At 41.2% G+C, this 26,241-nt stretch overlaps 2 protein-coding genes across 2 annotated transcripts in view; both read left to right on the top strand.

The window, feature by feature from the left end:
- Positions 1-19,882, top strand: part of mical3a (microtubule associated monooxygenase, calponin and LIM domain containing 3a) — a 56,301-nt gene extending 36,419 nt beyond the window's left edge. The window contains 18 exon segments of the mRNA XM_035665725.1: positions 7-298; positions 780-842; positions 2,061-2,135; positions 2,281-2,394; positions 2,489-2,565; positions 2,647-4,720; positions 4,811-4,905; positions 5,211-5,387; positions 6,478-6,528; positions 7,299-7,406; positions 9,187-9,280; positions 10,168-10,218; positions 11,205-11,255; positions 15,432-15,497; positions 18,101-18,200; positions 19,102-19,175; positions 19,628-19,758; positions 19,760-19,882. Of these exon segments, the coding sequence (XP_035521618.1) occupies positions 7-298; positions 780-842; positions 2,061-2,135; positions 2,281-2,394; positions 2,489-2,565; positions 2,647-4,720; positions 4,811-4,905; positions 5,211-5,387; positions 6,478-6,528; positions 7,299-7,406; positions 9,187-9,280; positions 10,168-10,218; positions 11,205-11,255; positions 15,432-15,497; positions 18,101-18,200; positions 19,102-19,175; positions 19,628-19,758; positions 19,760-19,882 (3,816 nt within the window).
- A 3,135-nt stretch (positions 19,883-23,017) lies between these two features.
- ttc38 (tetratricopeptide repeat domain 38) overlaps positions 23,018-26,241 on the top strand; it is a 13,082-nt gene continuing 9,858 nt past the window's right edge. The window contains exons 1-4 of the mRNA XM_035664749.1: positions 23,018-23,106; positions 23,440-23,517; positions 23,620-23,701; positions 25,529-25,700. Of these exons, the coding sequence (XP_035520642.1) occupies positions 23,077-23,106; positions 23,440-23,517; positions 23,620-23,701; positions 25,529-25,700 (362 nt within the window). The 5' untranslated portion in view covers positions 23,018-23,076. The remainder of the gene's footprint in view (positions 23,107-23,439; positions 23,518-23,619; positions 23,702-25,528; positions 25,701-26,241) is intronic.

Here is a 26,241-nt window from a genome sequence, read left to right as displayed (position 1 = left end):
TCCCTCCTCTCTTCTTCTGTGTTTCTCTACCTTCCCTGCACAACTGCCTCCAACTCTCTTGTTCTGCCTCTGATTTCCTGGTTCACACACAACTTCACCACAACCCAAAAAAATACAACATTACACCCTCATTTAGCCAGGAACCTACAGATCCAACAAGTCCTGCAGCCTGTGGATCCCCAGGCCATTCCAGGTTTGGTGAGAACACACCTGGACTCTGAGGGAGACAAGGATGGTCAGGCGGCTACAGCCTCCCAACTCTCCCAACCCTCTGAGCTCACGCAGCCCTCCTCTACAGGTAACCTACCCAGAGGAGCTGAACACCTGGGATTTGGGCCTTGCTGGGCGAGTCCCGAGCTGTAGGCCTCACAGGGTTAAGGATCAAGGCGTCTCATTTCCCCAATGTGGCTGCTGCTGTTCTGTTTGTATGTCTGTGTCTGTGACAGGAGGAGCCACCTCCCCCAACTAACCCACCTGTTGTTTATAATCATCTTTGATTTTGTACATTTTTGTCATATTGCTTTTTTTTCCTTCCCTCTTTGGAATGTCTAATTTTGTGTTCAGTCTTTTAATTTGTCGTTCAGAGTCGCTGTGGGTCCTCTGGAGTGAATTCAGCTACATCCCAGTGCACCATATAACCCCCTTGTCAATTCTTTTGAGTTTGTTCTGCTTTGTTCTTTTGTGTTCTGCTATGTTCTTTCCCATGTGTCTAATTTACTTTACTGTTATTTCCCTGCCATCTATCCCCTGTTGTTCTGTATCTTCTGGTTTGAACGTAGCCCCTGCCCACACATCCACCCGACACGAGGCAGTGAGAGTCTGGTTGGAGTCCATGTCTGGAGGTAGCACAGACTTAAAAGGGATCATGACATCCCATCTTAGACTCGTACTCTACCTGTCTATCGCTGGTATTTTCCTGGAGCATGCAGAAACACATGCAGAGACCAGTAAACTCACAAGCTTGCATGCTGTAAGGCTGCGTCTCTCAAGAGTTCTGCTCTCTTGGGGTCACCTTTCACTTCACCCAAACTCTCATCCAACCCTTCTAACTTTAAAAAAATGTATTTTGTTTTTACTCACATAGTGTATTGTACTGCAGTGTAATGTATTCCAGAGACAGAAAACACCACAGTGTTAACCCTAATGCGTTAGACATTTCACTTGGAAATTGCTTACTGTTGTCACATTTCTGGACTAGCCCTTTAATGGCACTCGTACTTGCACAAAGTTCAGATAATGAGGCTGTTGAGGTACTTTATAAACTGTTTAAAAACTTGAATGAATGGAATGAGAGTCCTACGCATACATTTGATTTTGTAGGCAGCAGTTGAGTTCTGGGTTAAAAGCTTAGTAAAGATGTCCTTGTGCTCAGACCCACTAGAATCTGATGTTCTGTCAGTATGTGCCTGTGCACCCACCTGAACAACGGGCCAACTGAGTGCATTAGTTGACTTTTAAGGTTATGAGATTAGTTCAAAATTGCATGAATTAACTGTGAGTGTCATCCCTGTTGTTAGTTTTGTTAGACAAATTGTCTCTCTTGTGTACACGAGGGACTGCTGCTCGTCCTTTAACCAATGTCATTAACATTTTGGTTTTGCTTTTGCTTGGGTCAAATGTCAATCATTTGCTATTTAAAAAACAGAGAGCTGCATGTACCTTTTTACTAATGCTACTCTGCGCCCGCCCTTTGTTCATATTTATTGACAGACCTTCTCTACACGATTTCATTGGTATGCAAAACTAATGTATGATTTTCTTGCCAGAGAACTTTCTTTAAAGCTGTCCTCAGAAAAAAAGGATTTGGGTTTTGAAGCCTTTTCATCCTTTTTCAAACATTCCTTTTTCCCTATAACTGTTCTCCACTCTTCAAAATTGGTTTTGATAGATTTTTTCATTAAATAATCTTGGAACTCTGGTGCTCTTTTTAAAAATAAATATTAGCCTGCAGTCAGAATTTCTGAGAAAAGTGCAGTGAATGTTCCCACACAGTTATTGACAGAAGACAGAATGTTTAAGCAGGTGACTAATTTGTTTTTGCTTTTTCTTTGTCATGCCAGAACCTTGTGAGGATGAGGAACTGGAAGCAGAAGCAGATAGTCCAGATATGGAGCCTGGCACAGAGATGGATCAGGGTGAGCTGTCAGACTTACACAAATAATAATGAATCCATCAATCCTTTCACAGCATTTTTGGTTCAGGCTCAACTCTGCTCCATTACAGTAAAAGGATATAAATAAATAAAGTTTAATATAACATAATGTTATCTTTAAATTCCAGATGACATCCCTTCAGATGCCGAAGCCGAGGCTCGGTTGCATGAGCCAGAGCGCGCTGAAGTTCTTCCTGAGGAAGACAAGAAATCAGAAAGTCTGAAAATGACCTCCAGTACTGGTACATGCCACTAATAATCCTCTAAATTCATGACTTAGATTTTTTTTTTTTTTACATGAATAAAAAAACCTTTTTTTGTTGTTTGTGCATTCAGTGCCATCCAGTGTCAGCCCCATGCAGAGAGAAGATGTTCTTTCTCCACTCAAACCATCTCCAGAGCCTGAAACACAGGTGAGATAAGTCCACACATCTCAAGTTAAAAGTATGTTATGTTAGTTTTGACCAAATCCTGATCTTCTGTTTCTTTTCCAGATAACTGTGGTGAAGTCTCCTGGCACCACCCGTTTTTTCCCAGAACCGTTCATACCTGAGGAAACGAAGCCTGAGAGGACAACTCCATCTCCTTCTCCAGCTGTCAAGAGCCCACCATGCCCTTCACCTGTCCAAGTCCAGGATCCTTCCTCTGTCCCTTCCCCTACTCTTCCTGCTGCTGCGTCTCCTGTCACTGTCCCTGCCTCACCGCCCCCTTGTTCAACCACCAAATCGCCCATCAGCTCTCCAGTCAAGCTAGCCACAGAGTCACCTGTTAGATCACCCATCAGATCCCCTGTCAAGTCACCGGTTGGCTCCCCAATCCGCTCTCAGCCCACCCCCCTACCAGAGACTTGCACACCTATAACTCCTGTTTATCCTCAGCGCTCTATTTGCCCTCTCACGGGCAACCCCCTCTCCCCAATCTGTGCTCAGCCCTTGCCCTGCCAGGAGCCCTCGTCACCCCTCACCTCCGACTCCCCTGTCAGAACTCAGCCTGTCCCCGGAGTCACTTCGACGCCCATGACCAAAACAGACAAGGGCACACCTGAGCCGCCAAGGTCCATAGATTCCTCAACAGAGGAAACACCATCTAAAAAGACAGATATCATTGAGGAATTTTGGTTAAAGAGTGCTGAGATCAGGAAGAGCCTCGGTCTGACTCCTTTGGACCGCAGTAGTAAGATCTTAGAGAAGAGTGTTGTTAAAGCTCCAGCGCAGGACTCCACGCCTGTCAAGACGCAGACTCCAGATGTGCCTGAGGAACAGAAGCCTGCTTTTACAGGCCGCGCTGTCATTCGCAGACTCAACATCACTCTCGAGGGTCAGGTCATTACGCCCATTGCTCCTGCGGAGCCCAAGAGTAATGGCTCTGATAAGAGGGACCTCAGCAGCAGCTCTGGCTTGGGGTTGAATGGGAGCATGGCCACGAGCCAGACAGCAAACAGTGACAGCTACAACACTTCCGACTCCACCATGCTCACCCCGCCCTCTAGCCCACCACCACCTGTGCCTGCTAATCAGTCTCCAGCCGTGCTCCGGCAGCAGAGACACCAGGTGTCCTGGAGCAATGGAGCGGAAAAAGCTCCACCTGAGCGTGCCAAAGAGCCAGCAAAAATAAAGAGTCCTGTTCCTGCACCGAGGACCCAGCTGAGCCCTGTGTCTGCCCCCAAACCCGCACCTAGGAAAGTCTCCTCACCTCAGGCAGCTCCAGACACAACTCCAGTAGTTGTCATGAGGGAGAAAAAGAAGAAGCCACGGCCGGAGGAGGTGAGGAAGTCGTTTGTGGAGACAGTGGAAGAGATTCCGTTTGCTGATGACGTCGAGGAGACCTACGATGAGCGGACACCCGAAACGAGCATGAACAAGTTCTATACTCCACCCACCAGCAAGGCCAGCAGAGAAAGACCGCCCCTGCATCTGGCTTTAGCAATGGAAAATGGTAAACCCAATATCCCTGTCAACCCAGCCTCTAAGACGCAAAGGGCTACTCAGTTTTCCCCAGAGGCCAAGGAGATCGCTGAGGAGAGAATACGGGCCAGAGAAAAGTCCGTCAAGAGCCAGGCTCTGAAAGACGCCATGGCCAAGCAGCTAAACAAAATGAAAGAATCTGACATCGACAAGGGTGCCTCACCTAAAGTGGCCTGGAGTGTAACTCCAGAGGCTGCTGGAAAAAGTAAAAAGTCTGCCGGATCTCCGAAGACATCAGCCGTGAAAGCTCTGGAGTCGAAGAAGGCGGAGACTTTACCTGAGCGTTTCTTCAGCAGCAACAAGAGTCTGGACAGCTCGGTGGCTTCGTCAGATGGATCCACGACGAGTAAGAGCAAGAAACGAAGTTCCCTCTTCTCGCCGCGCAAGAATAAGAAGGAGAAGAAAGCCAAGAACGACAGCAGCAGGCTCTCCGGCACAGACGAGACACCTCCCAAACACAAGTCACTGTGGAAGGCCGTCTTCTCAGGGTACAAAAAGGACAAAAAGAAGAAGGATGATAAATCATGTCCGAGCACGCCATCCTCGAGTTCCACCACTCAGGACTCTGGGAAGAAGAGAACGTCACCTCTTGGGAGATCATCAGGTAAGAAAGGCGATCCGGTGCAGTTTTTGAATGTGATATTTGTCATATTTATAGAAAGAAATGACACATTTCTTGATTTGTTTATTACAGACTTGAAATCACGCAGAAACTTGAGCTTCTCTGAGGACTCAGACCTGTCCTGTGATGATGTTCTGGAAAGGTCCTCCCAGAAGTCGAAGGCAGATGTGAGTAACAATAGACGCAATTACACTCGTCACATCTTTGTCATGTACAGCTTCGTTTTTGATAAGACATTTTAGTCTTCAGAAAATCTGCTGACAATCAGTGGAGACCAGATGCTCAGATCCGGACCAGTCAGCAAAGTCCAAGGAGTGGTTTGGATGAGGATGTGACTCATCACTTTTCAATATTCTGAACAGTTTTTGACCTTGGTGTTCTAGTTTTAGCGAGGCAAGACGTGTCCTCATCTATTGATCGTCCATTTCTGTTTTACTTAAAAAATCCCTTAAATAATTTCTTTCACTCCCAGCGGCACACGGACATCTTTGACCTAGTGTCAGGCATGCAGAAGGAAGCGATAAAGGAGGAGAAACTGGAGAAGGAGAAAAGGAGGGAGTTAAAGGAAAGAAAGAGGGTGAAAGAGAGGCATAAAGAAAGAGAGCTGGGAAAGAAGGTGGATCGAGAAAAGGAGAAAGGCGATGAGGAGGTATTGTGCAGAGCGGGGTTAAATGATTTTGAATTTCATATCAACATAATCAGGTCAGGCATGATTTGTTCCGAGATCAGATGATCAAAACAAATCATGCAACCAAATCATGACAAAAACACATTGTCAAGGTCTTCAGCGCAACAATATGCCATGTTAAATGCTTCATCATCATAATGATATCCATTGGCAAAATTGCAAAACGAGTGAATTCTTCAGAAGTCTGGATTCATTAAATATGCAGGTGGCATGGATCTTATTAGGACCATGCAGACATTCAGCAAACAAAACCCACATTTTTATAATAGGAGTTTTTTTTTTTTAAAAAAAACCATTTGCATTCATTATGTTAGGCTGAAATTCAAAATAATTTTCTCCGCTGCTGCTCAGTCTGTGTGTGTGTTTCTGGTGGTTTAGATAGATACAGTTGAGTTCAGGGCCAGAGGCATGAATTCATTACCCATTGTAAACACATTTAAGAAACTCCCATTTTGTTTTCTTCTCATTTTGACGATGTATATGAAGAATAAAATGACATTTTGTTATTATGCTTCAGTCACATCAATCTGAATTTGGACTTTATGCAGCTACAGTACCCAGGAGGTTGAAGCTGTATTATGCCTGCCAGGCCGAGTTTAATTTAATAAGAGCACACAGGATTGGTGTAGACTAGTCTCAAGTGACTGTTGTGTGTTCATAGTTTTCCAGATATGTGAGTGTGTTAGATTTATTATCATAGAGATCATTGTAGACCTAGTATTGAAAATCATCAATCTGTCTTACTGCTTTAGGGTAAGACAGGTCTCTGAAATCCTTGGTCTTAGAATCTGGAAAATCTGTTTTATTGTAATACGATTTGTAATTGTTGCTTTGTTGGACTAATGTCTGATTAACATAGATGTATAAAATGTCATTGCACCCTGCCATTTTTTTGTTTTGGTGTGGGATATTAACATTGCCTGTTTGATTGTACCAGCTAAATTATTACTTTTTTAAAATTTTTTATTTAATTTAACATAATCATTAACCCATTTAATCATATCATCTGTATCATGTTTGTTTCCTCCCTTTTTGTTTTGTCTTCCCCAAGTCTGTTTATGTCCCTCACGCACTGGCGTTCAAGAGATCGTACGCCACAAAGGTAGTATTACATACGTTCCCATTGATAACCCCACCACTCCCATCCCCAGCCGTGTGCGCATGTGCCAGTAATAACACTTTATGTGCATCTGGCCTAAAACTAACCGTCCTCTCTGGATGCATGTGCGTCTGACCGCAGCGCCCACTCACTCACTGCTGGATATCCACTCTGTCAAAACATGACTCTCATGGCTCGCTTTTTTCTCGTCACAATGATACCTCTGCATCACTTGACATATCAGGGGCTGTTCCTCTCTGACTGGTCTTATATTAAACCTGCCTATCTGTCACTGTGGCACTGTTTTTCCTCCAGTCTGGCTACTGGATTAACTTTGACTGTTTTTTTCCTCAGCACTATTCTCTCTTTCTCCTGATTTATGCCAGCTTTTTATGTCCTCACAAGTCAGCTAATAAGAAAAGCATCCCTGCTTATTCACATTCTGCATTGCCTGTCATTATGGAATATGTCATAATATGAAGAGGGATTATAACCGTGAGAGCCGCAGTGAAGTTGATATATGTGTCACATTGTGTTCCAAGATGGTTTATGTTATAGAGAAGCCTGTAGATGTGTGGTGAAGTTTTAAATATCCCAAGCTAGAGTACATTGTGCTAGTCAGTGTTGTCCCTCACCTTCTAAAAGGTCTAATCAGAGTTTCCCCCCTCCTCTTGTGTTCAGTTTCCATGAAAGGGCAAGGGTCCCTTGGAGTCCACATATTAGCAGCTTGTGAATGAGACTTACCTGACCCATGTTTTTTGCTTTTACACCAGAAAACCTACACAGAAGAAGAGCTGAATGCCAAACTGACACGACGGGTCCAGAAAGCTGCACGACGACAAGCCAAGCAGGAGGAACTCAAGAGGCTGCACAGAGCCCAGGTAACTGAACGTTATCCTCCATCGCCACCTTGAGGTGGACATTTGTGTTTTTGATTGAAAGATCTTTGCAACTATTGGATGGATTGCCATGACATTTAGTTCATGTTTTCCTGTCAATGAATTGTCATATTTCTCACCTAATGTTTCATTTAACACCATCATCAGGACAAATTTTTAGCTTATTCAATACTTAGCAAATGTCAGCAAGCGTGGACACTAATCTAAAATGGTGAACATGGTGAACAATGTAATTAAGTTTGTTTTGGTTTGGTTTCCTAGCAGTGTTTGTGTGCTTGAATAGCTCTTTCAAACAGTTACACAAGTGTGTTTTCATCAAAGATGAGACAGTTTTTTGTGTCATGATTGTCAAATAGTTTAAAAATGAACTGGGCTATCTATGTATATGTCTGTATTGTTAGTTGTATACTACAGATAGGTTACATCAGTATTCTTGTCACTGTTACCCAGTGTTGTCCTGTTGTTTTTTTACTTACCATATGGTCACTCTAATGTGACTCAACCCTCTTGGAGTGCGGCCAGATTCATCCTTTGGTTAGGAAATCCACTGTGATTGATGTTGTAACTCTGCAGCCAGGCACCCAGTCCACTGACTCAGCACTAAGCCACAGCTAAAATCTCTTCTCCTGGAGCTGTGGTTAGCTGGCCTGAATTTTTTTGCTTCCTTTTTTAGTGGCTATTTGCAGAACCCAAACCGTGTTTCTTGATTAGCTTTTCTGGCTGCGTGGCACTGATAAAGTTCAGCACTTAGGAAGTTAGAGGCTGAGGGAAAAAGAAAACTTTTAAATGAAGCTGTTTCCGCTCATTTTATACATCTCTCATTCTCCCCCTTGCATTACTTTGCCCACATTGAACCAACTGTCATTAATCAGAATGAGCACAATTATATTCAGCCCAATAAAATCCCACATATCATACATCTACTGTATATAACACAACAATAAACATGGGGCACAAAAATGGTAATTTAAAGACATGCACAACCCATTCACACTAGTTTGAGCTGGTTTTACATGTGTCACTTGAAGACATCTTAATTTATTGCGCAATTAACTGTACAGAGGGTCATAACAGAAAATGACTGCAATTATTAATTTAATTAGACTGAATTATGATAAAAATGATTCTTTAAGGGTTTAAGTTCTAATGTAATTATATTATTCTGTTTTGTACTCATTTTTTATAGCATTCCATTTTAAAAGCAGGTAGAGGTAGTGGAAGTGTAATTTTGACTTGTTGTACCTGCAGTTTCACTTGGCTCTGTGGCCTCCAATAACAGAGCCATTAACACAAGATATTCATGATCCAGGGATTAAGATAAAGCATTAATAGAAACTGATTTCGATTTTGCTGCATCCCCTCTATCATTGCCCCCTATTCCATGGGGTGTAGGTCAAAGAGCAGAGAACTATGAAATGTAAATTTTTTGTGTGTGTGTGTGTGTGTGTGTGTGTGTGTGTGTGAAAATCTTGAAATAATATTCGTCCATCAGAACAGGCTCACGTACATGTAGACATCAATTCAATTATAATTAGCAGTACTCCCACTGCGCCCTGGGACATTTATTTTTAATGAGGGTAAACTGCAACCTCTGCAGTCACCTCCCTTACAAACTTTTGGGACAAATGAATTGTAATTAGAGGAATGTAGATGTTAGTATTCTGTGCGCCCATGTGTGATAACTGAAGTTGTTTATATTGGAACCGCGCCTCTGTGTTTATGTTTCATTAATAATGTGACTCTAATCGGCATGTCCTTTCAGATCATCCAGAGACAGTTGGAGCAGGTGGAGGAGAAGCAGAGGCAGCTGGAGGAGAGAGGCGTAGCTGTGGAGAAAGCGTTGAGAGGAGAAGCAGGTAACCGCTTGTCACTTATACCTTAATAAATTTTTCTTTGATCAAATCAATCTGGCCATCTCATGTGCCGTGGTCTATCAGTAAAGCTACTGCAGATAGACGTAATGCCTGTATTCAGTGAATTTAGGGGTGTAGTACGTTTCATAACACATAACTCTGGTATTATTAACATTTTACAAGTGATTTACTGTACGTATGACAATTAAATCTTGTTTTTCTGTCAGCGCTGCCTCTCTGAGACCATGTTTTATCTTTATATGAGATGAGTTCAGCCTTTTCTAAAGCTGAAGGGAATAATAATAATATCGATGATTAGGATGACGTAACCCTGGAATTGCATTACCTCAGAAAAGCTGTCCCTCTCCGATCATTTAGATTGCATTTACTGTTTATTCTGCTGTACTGAAGCCCATTTCAGCATGTAAATTTGTGTGCAGAAAGTCACATTTGTTTCTCCAAAGTAATAAACGCAAATTGTTCTTGACAAGGGACTATCACAGACAATATACTTCCAAGATGAAGAATACATTATTTGTTAGGGGAGCAGCGCAGTTCATTATTCGGTACAGTTTTATAAGCGTGTGAAGCATGGCGAGCGCTCCGTAGCAATAACACATTATTTACATGATGTGAGTTTTGTATGCGAGTAAGGTACTGAGGTTATCCTATATACAGTTGACAGTGTATTCAATTTCCCTCCTAATTTTCTTAATGGGGACGATAACAGAATTTAAATAAAAGCTTGTATTATGCAAATGAATACACGCAGATGAACATTCTCTTGAATTCGGCCATTTTCCCATCAACAGAATAATAACTTTTCCATCAGCTGTCTCTCCAGTCAATTGTTTATGTTTTAACTTGTTTACTACTCTACTCTCTTAAAGGATTGTATAAAGGTACTTATACATTACCCAAACAGCACAAAAGAAGATCAGGTATTAGATTTACTGTAGTTTCCTTTTTATTTTTTATTAATGACATGTGACACTGTTATGTAGGCTCCATCTGTGGTGACACACTGCAACAGTTCTCCATGTCTGAAGATGTTGGTCTTTGTTCGTTCATAACATGTCCGCCATCGCCAGTCCTGGCTGCATGCGATCAGGAGAATGTGTGTCCCCGACATAGATTTGTGTGTGCTCATTCTGGATGTGTTTTTGTCTCCTTCACTGCCTCTCAATGAGGAGAGTTTCTGTACTCTGATCAAGACTCAGACTTTATAAAAGCAATCAGAATGTAGGAAATCAAATATAAATTGGTTTGCAGGCTGACAGCTTCTTTATTAAAATATCTTCTGCAAATATTTACTGCGGCTGAGTTGACTTGATGCAGAGATCTTATTACTATCTTTTTTCACTTTAGTGAATAAGTAACAGCAATCCAGAGTTGTTTCTGACTTTATCTGTTCTCATCTCAAAAGTCTCACTAAACACTCAGCTGCTCAGTCTGAAAGGATAACGTATTAAATCATTCAATTATTGCAATCTGACACTGTGGCACATGGATTGGAATTTTATGGAACTGGAGAAAATTAAAGCTTGTTTATTTTGTCAAATTAAATGCAGTACAAAAATAATGATTTCCTCGACATGTCAGCACACAACACATTACTAGAGGCTTTGTGTGACATTAAGCAGACTGAGCCAGTAAACAGCAATACAGCAAATCTATGTTGCAGTCTCTTATTATTTTGGGAAATGCCATGTAGCATTGCACAACCTGACTGCATTATGCACTGTGGTGAGTACTGATGGACTCTCTTTGTTCTGAGTGTTGCTGCAGTGTGTGTCTGTGTGTGTACGAACATGTTTGCAAGTACATGCATGACTTGCTGTTGTTGGAGAATTTTGTGTGTGTTTGTGTGCCCAGTTTGGGGCTGTGTAAAATAACTCCTATCTCTAATATATCCCTGTCATTATAGACTATTGGGGAGATTCTAATTACAGTGAAATCCTGGACTTGCATCTGGGCGGTATGTATTTCAAATCTGTCGCTTTAAACTAACCTAATGGCTAACCCAATCTGTCCTTTACCCCCTTTTTTAAACTACTTGAGCTTTGTACCCCCTCATATCTACCTTGATTGGCTGGCTGACTGGCTGGCTGGCTGATTTGCTAGCTGGCTGGCTGTTAGCCTCATTGCAATACTTTCTGCTCCTTTAACTCCCCAACTCCCTCCTTCCTTCTCCCACCAGCCTGGGTTTCTAGTTCAGACACTCTTTACATCAAACAGAGATCAGACACTCGGCCTCATGCTGTCCTCTTAAGATCGTCTTTGATCTCAGTAAACTTATGAATGATAAATGAATGAATTAATGAGTAACTTTTATTTGTCACTCCTCAGCATGCTAACTGCACAATGCAAACTGCAGTAGAGATACAAACAGCAACATATTGCAGAGACTGAAATCCAAACAGCAGTATACATTCTTGCTTTCAAAGACACACTGTGCACAGAAACACTGAGGACCGCTCCAACAGAGACAACAAAATGAAGAATAGACAATGAAAATACTACATAGAGCCAATGCTCATTAAAGATTCCTTTACATGTTCATTAATATATAGTTTTTGATAAAAGTAGTTCATCATTTGTTAACCAAAATCATAAAAAGGAGCAGCATGATGGTTGAGATAGGAAAAAAGTGTAAAAGTTGGATTCTGATTTAAAGATTAAGTCTGGTGAAATTCTGTATTTATTTGAGCAAATCCCCTGAAAAAGCTATAACCAACACTGAACTGGTCCTACTAACCAATACTGTGTGTGCAAATTGAAGCCTTATATAACTTCGATCAGTGCAATATATTTTGTTGCCCTGAGTGAACACAGAGGCACTGTAGTTTAGCTTAAGTCAATCACTTTTACTCTGTCCTGCTGCTATAACCTAGAGCATTAAATGTGTATGATTCCACAGCCGAAAATAGTACCCAACAAATACTTACTTTGTTTCTGTAATGTTTGCTAGAAGACTACAGAGACCAGCTGGTTTAGGAATGAATTTTATGTTTTAAAAAATTTAAAAATATATTTATATACTTGTGACCAGCTTTTTCAAGTGTTCATCTTTAGTAGAAGTCAATGGGCTTGAGATACAGACAGGGCAGAGAAGAAAAGAAATGTGTAGAGACAGACAAACACACTATTGGTTTTTGTCTTTTAATGGAATTTGTAACAACACCACCTTATTCTTAAAATTAATTATTACAAAGAACAACTGGGGTATTATTGTATATATGGACCTGTTTGTCTCTCTAATTGTATTACACCGTATTTCAATTTTGATATTCCAATTTGTGTTCTACTAAAAATATCCGAAATGAAGGAGAAGTACATCATCATACCTTATCATTTGTATCACCATACAAATTGGACACATGTTGTGCAGTGTGCACACATTTACAAACACAGAACCCCCTCCCCAACACACACACACACAAATAGACTATGAAAGTATTGTATAACCTGCCCTGGACTGACTCACACTAAACTGCTGGCATGGCTGTTAGCTTCCCCTCAGAGCTCTGTGCTGCTGTAGTTCTGTCCTCTAGTCCCAGCAATGGCTCCCCTGACTTTCTCATACCTGCTCAGTTGCATAACTCCCCGAGTGTGTGCGTGTGTGTGTGTGTGTGTGTGCTAATAGGCAATGTTGCGACCCTTTGCCCTTCTATGTCTAACTGTGATTAGTCAACAATAAGTTTCCACCGTGTCTGGGTGAGACGTCTCGTGGTATCTGTTATCTTGTTGGCTGTTGGACTTTGTTTAAATATGAGTGGAATGCATCTTTTTTCCTCCTGACATCTGCAGGGAAGGAAGCCGGCTTTTGTTAGAAAGCAATGTTTCAGGATTGAGAAAAAAGTGCATTTCCACATGTTTGAGCATGGGCCTGTGTTTCTCTGTGGTTTTGTCCTGCTGGTTTTTGTCACTCATCAGACGGGAGATTGCGTGGAGTTCCGATGTAAAGATGAATATACGCACACAAAGGTTTTCCAATGTAACGGGTCCACCAGGGTTCTTACAGGGGCATGAGGTTTCATCGGCTCAAATCCAACTTGTTTTCATATTTCTGAGTTGATGCAGGCAGTTCATTCCATGTAGTATGTGTAAATGCTAAAAACTTTGAATCTTTGTAACTGGATCTGGTGCGTCTGTAGTGTTCTGAATGTGTTATAGAGGAGGATTCCTGCCTGCTGAAAGCTTTCTATTAATCCTTTCTTCTCTATACTTATCGTGTTTCACCGTGATGGGTAATTGTAGCATTTTGACTGAATACTAGGCTGTAAAGTGTATATTTGCTCAGCAGGGCTGTATTTGAGCCCTGCAGGGGGCACCAAAACTAAAGCCAGCATCAGTAACTTTGTACCCTGCTTGATCAAATTTTTCTTATCATTTCAATCCTCTACTTCACTGATTATACAATTAAGGATTTTAGGATTTACTGGTTTACTGTTAAGTGCTCACGCTGCATTTCTATCTATTTCATAACCATATTTGCATGACTTGATTTGATTTGTCAGAGCTATAAAAAATGTATTAGGACACATCTAAACTGCAGTTTTCCTAACAGAATTGTACTTTTCCTTTTCTGTGATAGTCCCTTGTTGTACTTATCTGGGATTTCACTCTCCCAGCCCCTTTATCCACCAGCCTGAGAACACTGTGGCCCTGTTTACACCTGACATTAACGTGAATCATGGGTGATCCAATCACAAGTTGACAGCTCCAAGTGTGTGAATGCACCCAAGATGCATTGCCATCCGATCGCTTCGGAGATGGTCTTGGTACGCATATGGCCACATTCTTTTAGCAGTGTATACGCAAATATGTCCTGGATCACACTAAAGGAACAGCGACTCAACTGACATCCTCTGCGTAAACGGACATACGTACTCATATGTGCATCAATGGAGTCTTATTAAAGAGCTAAGCAACAAGAAGAAGCTACAACATCAGGTAATACAGAGTTTTATGGATGGGGTACACAATAAACACGCTGTCTGATTTTCATTTGGGCTGAAGAGTTGGAGTAACGAAAACTGGATTATTAACATCAAACTACTCCTTCTTCTGCTTCTTCTTAATTCTTAATTTCCGGCAGACTAGGGACAGGAAGGGCATTTCTGCCTCCCACCACTAAAAAAACAACGCATTTGGGTAGTGAAACCTGATCACAAAGGGTCACTCGAGACGCATTCTAATGCAAAGTATCAACTGATGTACTTAGAGCTGTCCACTTGTGACTGGATCATCCAAGATGCATATTAGTGCCAGGTGTAAACAGAGCCTGTGTCTGCCTCCTAGTTGTGTCATGTAATGATACAAACTGTTTCCCCCAGTTATCTGCATCCCTTTATTTTACACTTATTTTAGAATCTTTATTCTGGGGTTTATTGGGGTAGCATCCATCATCAAAGATCTTACTTTTGTGAGAAATCTGTTTAGCTGGCGTCCTAATTTGCACTTCAAAAGTAGCTCAACTTCAAAAGTCACCACGCTGGTAACAAATTGTGCCGGGTGGTCTAAACACGTTCAAGTAGTGTTTACAAGGACAGGCTGAAACATCTTAAAAGAAGAAGCAATTATCTGCATCTGTGAGGGAGATGGATCTCCTGGTGATCAGTAATGGCTTTAATAATGGGATTAAATCATTTTGTGTACTGTGATAAACACTGGCCATATGTGTAGGCTATTCGCTATTTCAGCTGCCATAGGGTGCTGTTGCCTAACTGAAGATTATCTGAAGAACTACAGATGCAGGATCAAACAGGAGGATTATTTTCCCTTTCTGTGCTCCAAGTTTTCTGTCTGCTCTTGTTTCAGTTTCCTATTTTTACCCCTTTTTTCATCCCTCACACCACACAGCTTATCTCTCCCACCTCCTTTCTCTAGGTGATTTGTCCTCTCCCTTTCACAGTGGTCCTGCCCTCTTTTGATTTTCTCCTCGATGTTCTTTCTCACTCATCACTCTCCTCTTTCTCCTCCTCACCCTTCTCCTTCCCCCTCCACCCACACTATGTGTCCTCTTCTGTTTTTCTTTCTCTGTGATATCTCTGCTCTTCCTCCTGCATTATTTCCAACATTATTTCTCTCTCACCCACCGTTCATCCCTTTACGTCACTCCCTCACACTCTTTCCCTCTGTCTTGTGGAAGTTGAGCCCTTTGTGGGGATGCCACGCCGAAGACCTCTCTCCTTCTGCCCCTGCTGTTCCCCCGAAGGTAACGTAACCTCGCCGCCTCTGCTGACGGTTGTGGCGGGTTACCATGGCAACCGTATGGATCTCCAGAACCGGGCTATCCCCATTGCGCCCCTCCCCATCATCCTCCCAACCGGTCCTCCTCCTCTTCCTGTCCTCGCCATTTGTGTGTGATCAGGCTCAGTAGATTTCCCCAGACATGTTCCCAAAACTCTGAGTATTTAGGCATTGATCATGAGGAAATTAATCAAAAACGCTCCAGATATTAATTTCATCACAATTTTTATCACTGCGTCAGAATGTATGCTGTTAAAGGTACTGGTCAGTTGATTGTTTTTGTAATATTTGCTTACCATCACAGCACACAGAGTTAATTTATGTAGATTTAAACCAAATAAGAAGCTAATGCCAATAATGTTACTTTACACTCTAATAGGATACTGGCACCTTGGCTCCGATTGATGTTCCAGGCCTCAACAGGGATTTTTAGGGGTAACCTGGAATCCCTCAAAATGATGTAGTTAGCTTATGAAAATTGCCCCTTGACTTAGGAAAAGATTCAATTATTTTTAAGTAATAAGCTACTTAGCTGGGCATGCTAATGTTTCTAGGCTTTGATTGGCCTACTTTTTCATCAGTCCAATCTGATTACACTTGCCGCTGTGCCTAGTTACAGTTGCTAAAATGTGATTAGCCAGTCACTGTTTGGGGACAGGATTTAATAATGGTCAGTTGTAGCTTAGGAAGAAAACCCCCAGTTAGATCAGCAGAATACATACTGATGCATATACTGTGTTGCAGTAATGCAATTGTAATATTCTGTCAAGCACAGTGTTTCAGATTATGGAGGTGGGGAAAATATCTATTTCCCTGTTTTTCTAAGTAGCTGCATTCACTCAAAGGGGAAACTACTCTGCTGCAGTGTGTCTTTAATCAACAGCATGTTTTCTGTTTAGCTAAAATGAATCGTAAAGCTGCATAGTCCGTTGCAGTGTCCATTTTTGGAGTTGTTTTTTAGGAATTTTGCCTCTTACCATTTGAATTAAAGTTTAAATTGTCATGTAATCATTAAATGATAATAAACCCGAGCGGTGAACACCTGGCACGTGGCTAGCTCGCGGGCAAGTTTGTGGTTCAAGGAGTGGGAAACTTGCATGGTGTGATGATTTGTTATAAATATTAAAGTCTTACACAAAACAAGTGTTAAAACATTTATGGATCATCTGGTTTGTTCCCGCATCTAACACATGTGAGTGGAAATTTTGCCTGAGCTTCTAATCCGTGAAGAAACTAAGAAACATGTTTTTGTGTTTGTGTGCGATCTGATTTCTTGTTCCTTTTATTGCTGTTTCTGCCCTGTACTGGTGGTTCTTCCTTTCTTTTGTGTTCGGAGCCTTGGGCTGAGGGTTGGTGGCGGTGGAACAGGTTGAAATAGTGTAGGAGGAAAGGGAAAAACACGCATTAACAGAATAGGTTTGGAAACTCAGCCCTGCTTTTATAATTCCTCCTTTGTCTCCACATGTTGTATTCCTCGCCAGTGTGTGCAGCTCTCTTCCAGCTTTGCCTCTCTGTCCCTTTTCTGTTAATTAGCAAAAACCAGCCCCCAAGACCACAACCATGCGATTTATGTGTGTACAATGTTTTTCCTTTCCATTTTGCAAGAGCCTCCTGTTCCCCAGCTAAGTATGTCACGCTGCATTGAGGTTTGCCTTCAGGTGTTTCATTGAAACCGCTTGGCTCCACCTGCTGCAGTCAGATAAATGAAAAGGATGCATCGCCCCAGCAGCAGACCTTTCTAAGCATGCCTCGTAGACTGGTCACCTCTTCTAGCAGGGAGAGGTGTGCAGCTGTTCCGCGCTCTGACTGATTGTGCTGATTATAAAAATTGCACAACTACAATGCATGATGCCAGCAGCACTCGGACACGCTCTACCCCGAGGCAGAGAGAGTGTGCACTTCGTTATTGGTCTCAATGATAAGTCATCCCATGAATATTTGACCTTGTAATTGAATATGTAAAGACAGCGGAATATTTCAAGCATTTTTTCGTTTACCCTCACACTGCTCAGCATGAATGGGATCTGAAAATGATTTTATTTCTACTGGTGGATCAATATGTGGGCATGGGAGGATGAAGGATTTCCATAAGTCCTTGGGTTTACTGCTCTGCAATATCTTAGCTACTGATTGGTGTGTTTGTGTTTTTTCTCATTACCCACCCACTCGGAAAAAATAAAAAAACTGATAGAGGGGAGGTAGTTGCTCCCAAAGAGCAGCTACATCTCACACAAAATCCAAACTGGGTAACACAAACTCTCAACTTTGCAACAACAGGTACTGTCTGTTTGAGCGTGTGTGTGGGATGTGTGTGTGTATGCACTTGCCAAAGTTGAAACCTGTTACAGTAGCTCCACGCCATCTTCTGTGTGCCATCTTTTAAGTATGGCGTGACTGACCACGTTGGTGTCGAGTCCATCCTTCCACCTCACCATCCCTCAGCGAGGACATCCTGGCTTGGCTGTCATTGCATTGCCTGTGTCAGTCCTTGTCTGTGTGACATCAGTCAGTGTCATCTCCCAGCCGTCTGGTCTCTTACTCCCACTGTGTGCTTCCCCTCTCCTCCAGGCATGGGCAAGAAGGACGATCCCAAGCTAATGCAAGAATGGTTCAAGCTGGTGCAGGAGAAAAATGCCTTGGTCCGCTATGAGTCAGAACTCATGATATTGTAAGTACACTACTCGAAGATGGATAAGCCAGTTGGGGAACTGATTCGTCAAAGGTGCTTTTCATTTTGAAGAAGCATTGCTTAGGTTATTGGTTGCTATGCCAACTCCCCAGTCCCCAAGCAGCTAGTTGGAAATGATTCATTGTATTTTTTAGATTCTCATGTGGGTAAATGTGTTTGTATCGAATAACAATTTCTGGATTTCTGAATTACAACTATTCAGAGTTTAGCAAAATTGGGTGGTTCATTTTAAAGGTATTCTCCTTTGAACTCTAGTCTAGGGCCAAGTAAAACATTTCACCTGTGGTTGGCGCTATAGGGACACGTCAAGGGATCACCAAAGTCATGAGGAATGATTCCTGGGACCATAAATGTCTGCAGTAGTTACTGAGATATTTCACTCTGAACTAAAAGAGAGCAATGAATGACCCTAGAGAAACTGCACTAGCCTGACAGGACATATAATTAAACCTGTAATGCCTGTTATAAATTCCCTGATGATGTAATAATATTTCATCAAGTACAGGCAATTATAAACTATAACATTGATAAAATAATACTGACTTACCTCCTTATTTTTATGATTATTATTAATATTACATCATGAGTTTGTAATCACTGTTAGCACCTATGAAGTCATAATCATTTTTCAGCATATTAATATGATATCATATGTAATCACATTTACAGTCCAAGTAGGGAAACAACTTGACATTCTGACAAGTCATTAAATGATCCATTGTTCTCTCGTGATCAGTTACTAAAGGCAATTAAATGAACTATTCATCTTTCTTTAGATAAATGAAAATACAGCCAAAAAACCAAAATGTTGAAAGCTATAAATTCAACACTGAAACAAACTTAGCTCTTCCATCTGTTTTTCTTTCTTTCTTTCCCCCAGTGCCAGAGAGCTGGAGCTGGAGGACCGACAGAGCCGACTGCAGCAGGAACTCAGGGAGCGAATGGCTGTGGAAGGTGAATGCAGGAGTGTTAATTAACTAACAGATTCAGATTAATTTTTTATTGTCCTCAGTGGAGGACATTTGTTTTCACAGTCTGTACAAAGAGCACCTTCGACATGAATGCTACACACAAACTACACATAGTACACATATACATGACAATTATACACATATCTACACATATAACAGCAGGAGGACATTGTTAACTTGGACTGTTAGGTTTAACGCTCTTATAGCGTTATGGTACAAAACTTTTCCAAAGCGTGCCTTTTTGTAGGGCAGCTGTCTGTATCTACGGCCACGATGGGAGAAGGTTAAAGGTGGAGTGTACAGACTGTGTTGTTGCGCAGAGGGCATGTGCCAGACAGAGCAGAGCAGGCCCAGTCCATTTAACTCTAAATGTTTAAGATGCTGTGTGACTGGTTCTCTCTCTTTAATTCCTTGCTCTCCCCGTGCCTCTCTCAGACCACCTGAAGACAGAAAAGGAGCTTTGCTTCAAGAGACAGATCCTGAATGAGAATGGTTGGGTGAGGTGGGAGCAGCGCGATTCCTGGTGGCGCCTCCTGGTAGGAGGCAGAGGGCTTCGGGAGAAAGAGGGAGGACAAGGAACCTGGAGGAAGTCAGATGCATCTCCAAAGGGGTTGCAACCTCAACTGGGCTTTAAGGGAGATCGCCTTGGGGAAAAAGACTGTTGATAGGCGGTCTCTGCTTCCGCATTGATCATCTTCGATCAGAATAATCTGCTGAACACCCGCAGCAGTGAATGTGTAAAGATCCCCCCCCCCCCCAAAAACACACAAACACTACGGCTGCCTCTGACATTGAAGCGGTCTGCAACGTTTACATATCCCCTGCCCAAAGGCAGTCCTAGTTAATCACTTTGCAGTTTTGCTTGTTCTCTCTCTCTGTGGGTGGAGAGGGCGAGTGCATTCACAGCTTTATCATCCCAGCCTTGGAGTGGATCCTCTCAAACAGGGATGGGAAAGAGGGGGGGGCTTTGGGAGAATGTTTAAAGACTTGTTTCATTCTCGATTGTCTAAAGGGAAGAATGCAGTTTGGTCCTGCTGATGTAAAGGAATTGTAAAGAATTGTGTTTTTGTGTATAGCTGTGTAGAACAAGTCACATTTTCAGCGGATGAGGGTCCTCTCTTTTCCGAAAAAGGACTGCTACAGAGGTGTGTTTAAGGAGTGGTGTCTCCGGTCTCAATCTCAGATTCTCCTTTTCAGTCTGACTGCAGGAAGGACATCCTCTGCTGAAGTTGCCTTTCAATCCAGTGACAAACTGACTGACTCCGCATCCTAATGAACCACAAAGACAACATCCCTCTTTTTTCTTCCCTCTGTTTAGTGAGTCAACACTAAGAATCCATTAAATATGGCCATGTTTTGTTTTTTATGTATTTATTATCTTTGTTTGCTTTTAACAGATAAACTTGTTTTTGTTAGTTTTGCATTCACAGGAGAGTGCCCTGAATCTCATTATCTTGCACTTGTGCATAACTCCTGTGCACCCATAAGCCATTGCATGTCAGGAATGGAGGCTGCAGGCAAATAGAAGAACTTAACCTTGTCTTTAATAGCTAGGTCATAGAATACAGACTAAACTAGACTTAATATGAGCATTAAACATTTCATATGCGTGGATAATGATGGGCCTCTCCGTGACATGCTGACATCACTGTATATCACACTGACAGTTGACGTTTACAAGTATTTGTCCATGTTTATGTTACCTACTGTGGTATACAGGAGCGAAGTTAACCAACTGTTAAAAGGTTTCATCTTGGAAGGAATGGTTTCTCTACGTTCTGATAAGTTTCCTCCCACGTGCGTTAACCTCGGGATGTTATTGTTAATGAAGCCGATTTCACGTTAATGTCGTCAATGGGGGATCAGCGTAGCTCACATTAACTCATTTTGTGCCACAGGACTGTCTCTGTTGGTGGATATGTTGCAATATCTAAGGAGTACACCACAAGAACTTACACACTACACAACACTTACATCAGTCTATGGCAGTGTTAACACTTTACCCTTGAACAAGATGCCTTTTTCATTTTCATTCACAAGTTATATTTTATTTTTCTGAGTTGTTGACTTGTTTTTTGGAAGTAATCACATCTGTGTGTCCCACTGGAGCTCGAGATTTTTACTGTTTTTTTTTTTTTTTAATACCTTTTTTTACAGCAGGTTCCCAAACAAACAAATAGATGATTTTAAATGGGGTGCTGGAGAAATGCAAAGTGCTTTATGAGCAACTTGTGCAAACATTATTGTTTATCTGGTGGGCAGTCAAATCTAATAGCCTTTTCGACAACTGTAAAAATCCAGGTGGTCACTGTTCGACAGCACAGAAACACTAGAGGCTATATTTATGACTTGGTATGAGCTGTGAATAAAAAAAGGTTACATAATTTTAAAGGTTGTTGTAGATGGTGTGTGATAAGTTTGACATGATTGTATTGATATTTATTAACATGTGTGCAAACTGTATTATATGTAAAGAAAATGAATCCTAATTTTTAAACTGTTCTGTTCGACACATAACTTGTAATGTAAATGCTTCATGTAGCTAAAATGCATAGGGGTGTTGGATGTATGCTGAAAATGGCAATAAAACAATGCAGTTCTTTTAAACGTTTGTCCACTAAAATCTCACTTTTGTATAGGTTATGGTTATGAACAAGTTTCAGCTAACCATTATGAACCACAATTTTGAACTAAAACTATGTCCGTTTTAGCTTATAATGTCTTACATTTTTGGCTGATTTCCGCCTACTTTTTTTTTTTTGTCCTAGCCAGCTAGAGCTCTTACCTTTTCTCTCCACTGCCATTACCAGTTCTCACTTAATAAATGATTCAGCTAAAATCAGTGTGTTTATGCAGAGAACACGACGTACTGTAACAAGGGGATTAAATGTAAACCCCAATGTGTGTAGGTGGATTATGTAATACAGTCAGGCTGCAGTGGTTTAGAAATGTAGTAGCATATATAATTTGTAGCATTATGTACAAGTTCAAAAGTTGGGAATCACCTGCCACAAAAGCTTGATTCGGTACAGTCAGATGGCTGAGATGACTCCTATATTTCATCCTCTCTATAAATATTAGTTATTTTGTGAGAAGGGTTTGCAAAGAAGGTAATCTTTTGTACAAAGAGAGCAAAATATTGTTCAAGTGTTCAAACAGACTGACAACTGAAAGGGCAGAACGCGCAACACTTTGTGAACATTGAATAATGGAAGTTTTTATCATTTAATTATTCTTCTTTTGGGGCCAAAACTATTTAAAATGTATGATTCCAACCTTTTGAACAGTAGTGTATTATATAAATTTTGATAAATACTTGATAAACCTTCATATTTAGGAAGTAGTGCGGCGATTTAGTGTTGCTCGCAGAAGACAGAATAAAGAAAAAATGGTTAAAATGAAAGCAGCAAAAGTTTAGAAAAACAGACTTTTAATGCTTAGCAGCGAGCATCAAAAACATGGAATTCTACATTTCTCATAATGCAACCAATAGCAACTTTGTGGTAGACTCTCCCTGCCTGGTAAATGGCCATGACTTCTGTTAACAGTGTGAAGTGTTCAAGCCCCAAGCCCAGAGCTCAAGCTGAGTAAACTAGGCTGTTGAAAATAAGTGGAATAACCCTTTAACCTTGAGAAATCTACAGAGGGGTGTTATAATAACGAGTTAACAACGCAGATTTTTGTTCGTTATCCTTCTCTACCATTAAAAATTGTACACATAAAAAGGTTTATGATTGAAAATACATATTACTTTGAAATAAAGTTCATACACTTATTTTGAAAGCAATTCCAGGACAGTTAACTTCCGGTCTCATGTCTTTTATAAAGTTGACGCAGCTCCAGGAAATTGGACCGTCCGAAGAGGTTCAAGTTTCACCACAAACATGAGTACTGCAACTTTCAGAGACTGCCAGGTCAGTGATGGGGCTTCAGAAAGAAGTAGCTTTAACACTACGTCTTAAAAATATATAAACCTTTTGCCCAAGAATAGCATGAGAAAGTAAGCGACATTACTGTTTATTGTGGTAACGTTAGATACGTGTAGTGGAAAGTGACAGTGAACTGTTGCAGCAAGAATATGGCGATGTGGGATAAACACAAACCTGCGGAGACATTAAGAGTAATGTCGGTGGATAATTAGGAACCTCTTCGGGTTGTCTTCTTCGGGAACATAGTTTTTCTTGTGTGTGTGAATACTGAACGTACACTGATTTATATCTGCGTCCTAATACCTCTGTCCCTTACAGGCATGGAGGGCAGAAGGTCTTCCACTGTCCACCACCAGTAATGAGGCTTGCAAACTATATGACGCCATACTCACCCAGGTACTCAGCACCCATATACACCCCCCCCTCCCCTCCAGTATGTACACACTGTGATACTGTCTGCAGACCAAAACTAAAGTTAACACAATTTCAATGTTGTAGTATGTGAAATGGCGGAATGATGAAACCTTGGGAGGATTTGAAGGATGCATTTCTGCTATCAAGGCAGCTGACCCTAACTTTGGTAAGTATGTGGACAAACATTTATTCTTTTTTCTTTCTTTCTTTTACTTAACCTGGTATGTCCTGGTGAGACGTGGAAACTCTCAAAGTAGATCTGGCAAGGAGGCAGCAGCAGAGTTAAAAAATGTATAAAAGGTGACAAAAGCAAATCAATGTTAAAGGTTATGAATAAAAAAAGATAAGTGATGAGTGCAAAAAAGATAACTGTGCTAAATGTATCCAGTGCAGGAATAACCTAATTAAAAACCACTGTGACCCTCCTCTGTACTTTAAATAAACACTGAAGGGGTCCGTTCCTTCTCATAGGGCAGTTCAAGGTTGATGAAGAGAAACTGTACTTTCAGGTCAGGTCTTTATTTTGATGAATAAATAAACACTCATTAGTCTCCACTGTCATAAAAATGAATATATTAAACCGTTAAAATACAGGTGCTTAAGTCCACACAACACTGGTGGCACGGAGTTTGTTTGACACACAGTCTTGTACCCAAGAGAACAAGGTCACACAGAAGGGTGTGTAGAACTCTTCTTAACTATCTAGTCTAAACATCAGAATTAAGGTTCTGTTCCATTCAGGTCAAACCGAGCCAGGGTGCTGCTATTGTGCGCATTGGCTCACTGGAAAGGCTCTGCTACACTAAATGGAACAGAACCTTTTAATTAGTATCATTAACACCTGTCTTTACCCTACTATTTCAAAATGGCTGCTGTGAAAATGCTCTGTCAATAGAACTGAGGTGTTGTTAATGTTATTTACACCTGTGCCTTTTCTGCTATAAATGTCTGCTAATGCGTCTGCCTAATATGGTGAAGCCTTTGATGTTTAGCAATGACTTCCTGTGCTGTCATTTATTAACCAAAAGCATTGACCTGAGATCACGAGGCAGTGGTTGATCAGTACCTGTCTGTTACAGTGAGCAATTATAACTGTTTAGATGCTGCTGTTTATCACGGTACACCCAGTTTGAGGTCTCATCAAGTGTTTGATTGTTGTTCATGCAAATCAATCCAGAATCGTTCAATGTTCAACACTTATTGATGCTCCTGAGAGCGTGCAAGCTGCTTTTGTATTTATTGGCTGAAAATACATGATCAGACCATTTAAATGTTGTCTATGTTGTGGTTATATGAGGCAAACAAATTGAGGTCTTCAGGTTTGAGATGAATTACATTGCTGACATGAATCATAAGCAATGGATTCATCAAGTCTGAATATATAAATAAAACACAGTTGTCTTTGCTGATGTTCTTGTTTAACCTCTCACAGCCTTGATAGAAAATGAAGTACTTGTCAACTAATATTTAGAAAGAGTTGCAACAGCAACAGTCCGTTTGCCCTCTTCGGCGGTGCTGCCCCTCTGGAGAATTGTTTTTTCATTTTTTTGCTCGTGGTGGCTTTGTAAATAAGAGTAGCTAAACCAAATTAAATCAACTTTCATTACCTTTCAAACTTTTATTACTTTTTTTCAGGTTAGAGCAACAGTCCCTCAAAATGTCTGCGCCATTGCATTAAAGTGTAATTCATGACTGGAATAAACATTCAGTTTGAAGTCAAAATACACAGTGAATGACTGGTGAGCCAACTCATATTATCCTGAGGGCACACAGCAGGAATGAAAACCTTTTAATGTTAACTCCATCTCTTATTAAACAAGAACAGAAATTGAGAGGCCCAGCTTAAACAGTAAAGACAGTTACCTGAAGGTGCCCCTAACATATCTGGTTTTGCATCCAAAGTAAAAAAATTACAAGAGCATTTGATTTTCATGTAAACCGTTAAGTAAGAAAGTCCAGAACAAGACACCAGTGTCATCTGTTTTCCCTCTAGTTATGGGCCATGTGATCAGTACGGGGCTGGAGCTGGCAGGAACGGCGAGCTCAACCCGTCTGAATGAACGTCTGGCCAGCGCTGTGAGGCGAACAGTGGACCTGGCCAACAGCCAGGACATCTCTCCCAGAGAGAGGCTCCATGTCAAGGCTATGGAGCACTTCTCACATGGGTAAGATCCAGAGCTGAGTTGCCACAGAAAAGGCGAACAGTCAAAGCGGAGCAATAAATAAGAATTTGGTCATATAAGGGCCAGTGATTATCAAAGAGGGGTCTCAAGGCCCAAAGTCTTCTTTTGAAGTTTTAATGGGGGATCCCAAGAAACACACCTACATTTGTTTTTACAGAAATGCAGTGCAAAGAGACAAAATTGTATTTGAGTGTGTGGAATAATGCATACACAAATACAGTGCATCTATATAAATCGAAATCTTTGGAGAGGAGGTATCAAACTAATGGGTGAATGTAATAAAAATGTATTATGATATCATAATCATTTTAAAGTGTTCATTTAAAAATATAATTGCATCCTGCTAAACTAATTACACCTACATTTAAAAAAAAAAAAAAAAGTCTAATTGCATAGAAAGTAAACTAGATACAATACATGTAATGGTATTTTCGATATTTTTCAACCTGGACCGTATTCTCCCATGTTTTTTGTGTCATAGTGACTAATAGAGACAACAAGTTTTGAATGTGGTCCAGTATTG

Source organism: Morone saxatilis, unplaced genomic scaffold (genome assembly GCF_004916995.1).
Source record: "Morone saxatilis isolate NCDOM2014 unplaced genomic scaffold, NCSU_SB_2.0 Contig2, whole genome shotgun sequence".
In the NCBI taxonomy this organism is placed as follows: domain Eukaryota; kingdom Metazoa; phylum Chordata; class Actinopteri; family Moronidae; genus Morone; species Morone saxatilis.
This window is presented reverse-complemented; position numbering and strand designations above follow the sequence as displayed.